The 1,590-nt window shown below is 41.6% G+C and overlaps 1 protein-coding gene across 1 annotated transcript in view; it reads right to left on the bottom strand.

The window, feature by feature from the left end:
• LOC106525511 (alpha-tectorin-like) overlaps window positions 1-1,441 on the bottom strand; it is a 6,291-nt gene extending 4,850 nt beyond the window's left edge. Inside the window, exon 1 of the mRNA XM_014019778.1 lies at window positions 1,295-1,441. Coding sequence (XP_013875232.1) covers window positions 1,295-1,441 — 147 coding nt within the window. The remainder of the gene's footprint in view (window positions 1-1,294) is intronic.
• Between the last annotated feature and the right edge of the window lie 149 nt (window positions 1,442-1,590).

The raw sequence follows: 1,590 nt of genomic DNA, 5'->3' as shown, positions 1-1,590 counted from the left end.
TTCTCAGCTTGTATTTCTCAGATGATTAAAAATAGTTCCATACTAAGATTTTATAATGAGTGTCAAAAGACAAGGAGCTGTCGAAGACAACACCCAGATTTCTGAGACTTTTTTTTTTCACTGAAGGAGTTAAAAAAGCAAGATGCTGACTGATTACAGGGATTTTATCATCAAGGGCAATAATGAGTCTCAGTCTTGTTTGCATTTAACTGCAGGTAGTTATTGTTCAGCCATATTTTTATTTTAAACGAGTTCAGACGGTTTGTAGAACTCAGTGGCTTGAAAGGAACAGAACAACTGTCTGTCATCAGCATACAGGTGATTTGACACATTACTGTAATGTTGTAAAATACCTCCTAAAAGATATAGGTACAATAAAAAGAGGACTGGGCCCAACACTGTACCTTGGGGCACTCCATAAGACAGCAGTTCAACATCAGAATAACAGTAAACAGTAAAAAACCTTTCAGATAAATAAGAGGTGAACCAGTTTAACACAGCGCCAGAAATACCAAACAAATCTGTCTGTTGATAAGAACAGTTTGTGATCCACAGTATCAAAAGCTGAAGTTAAATCCAATAAAACCAGCACAGTGTGGTTTCCAGAGTCAGCTGCCATCAACAAGTCACTAAACTTTGAATAAAGCTGTTTCTGTATTTCTTATATTGTGGTGTTATAACTACATAATAATTGTATTGTTGGCTTTATTTTCACGTTTTTTTTATTTGGGTTTCAATTGTGCCTTCAGGTTGAGCTATCGCCCGGTTCAAGCCAGTTTTAACGCACTTCACCTGAAAACGAACCAACAGCTCTCAGCTGCACGCACCAGATCTGAAAGCACTGGAATCAGCAATGGAGACAGCTGGAAGCAACGGAGTAACTTTCTGCAACACTTCTGCCTCCCAACACTCCGGGGGGCTGCGTCAACGCAGACCACCTCAAATCAAACATTCACTTATGTTGCTTGGACTGGACCTCATCACGGTCCAGGCTGGTACACAGAGGGGATCTGGTCTTTTCAGCTCCCACTTCATATAAGATAAGATAAGATAAGATATTCCTTTATTAATCCCGCAGTGGGGAAATTTACATTGTTAAAGCAGTATAAAAAGCAGAAAAGCAGAAAAGCAAAACCAATTTGAAAAACTATATATACACAGTAAAATCAAGTGAATACAGAAAAACTAAAAAACAGTATTATTCGAAARATAAATAAATAAACAATTTCCAGGTTTATTGCCTGTAGTAGAGAGTGGTGAACTACTTAGAGCAGTGGGTATTGTACAGTCTGACGGCGGCTGGAAGGAAAGACCTGCGGTATCTTTCCTTCACGCACTTAGTGTGCCGCAGCCAGGCGCTGAAGGAGCTGCTCAGTGCTGTCAGAGAGAGGTGCATGGGGTGGGAAGGGTATGTCAGCATGCGCTGGAGCTTAGTCCTCATTCTCGTCTCTGCCACCACCTCCACTGGGTCAACAGGACACCCCAGGACAGAGCTGGATTTCCTGAGGATCTTGTTCAGTCTCTTCCTGTCAGCAGTGGAGATGCTGWTGCCCCAACAGACCACTCCGTAGAAGATGGCTGATGCCACCA

The sequence above is a fragment of the Austrofundulus limnaeus genome, unplaced genomic scaffold (genome assembly GCF_001266775.1).
Source record: "Austrofundulus limnaeus strain Quisiro unplaced genomic scaffold, Austrofundulus_limnaeus-1.0 Scaffold230, whole genome shotgun sequence".
NCBI lineage: Eukaryota > Metazoa > Chordata > Actinopteri > Cyprinodontiformes > Rivulidae > Austrofundulus > Austrofundulus limnaeus.
Note: the sequence above shows the minus strand (reverse complement) of the source record. Positions and strands in the feature narration are given on the sequence as shown.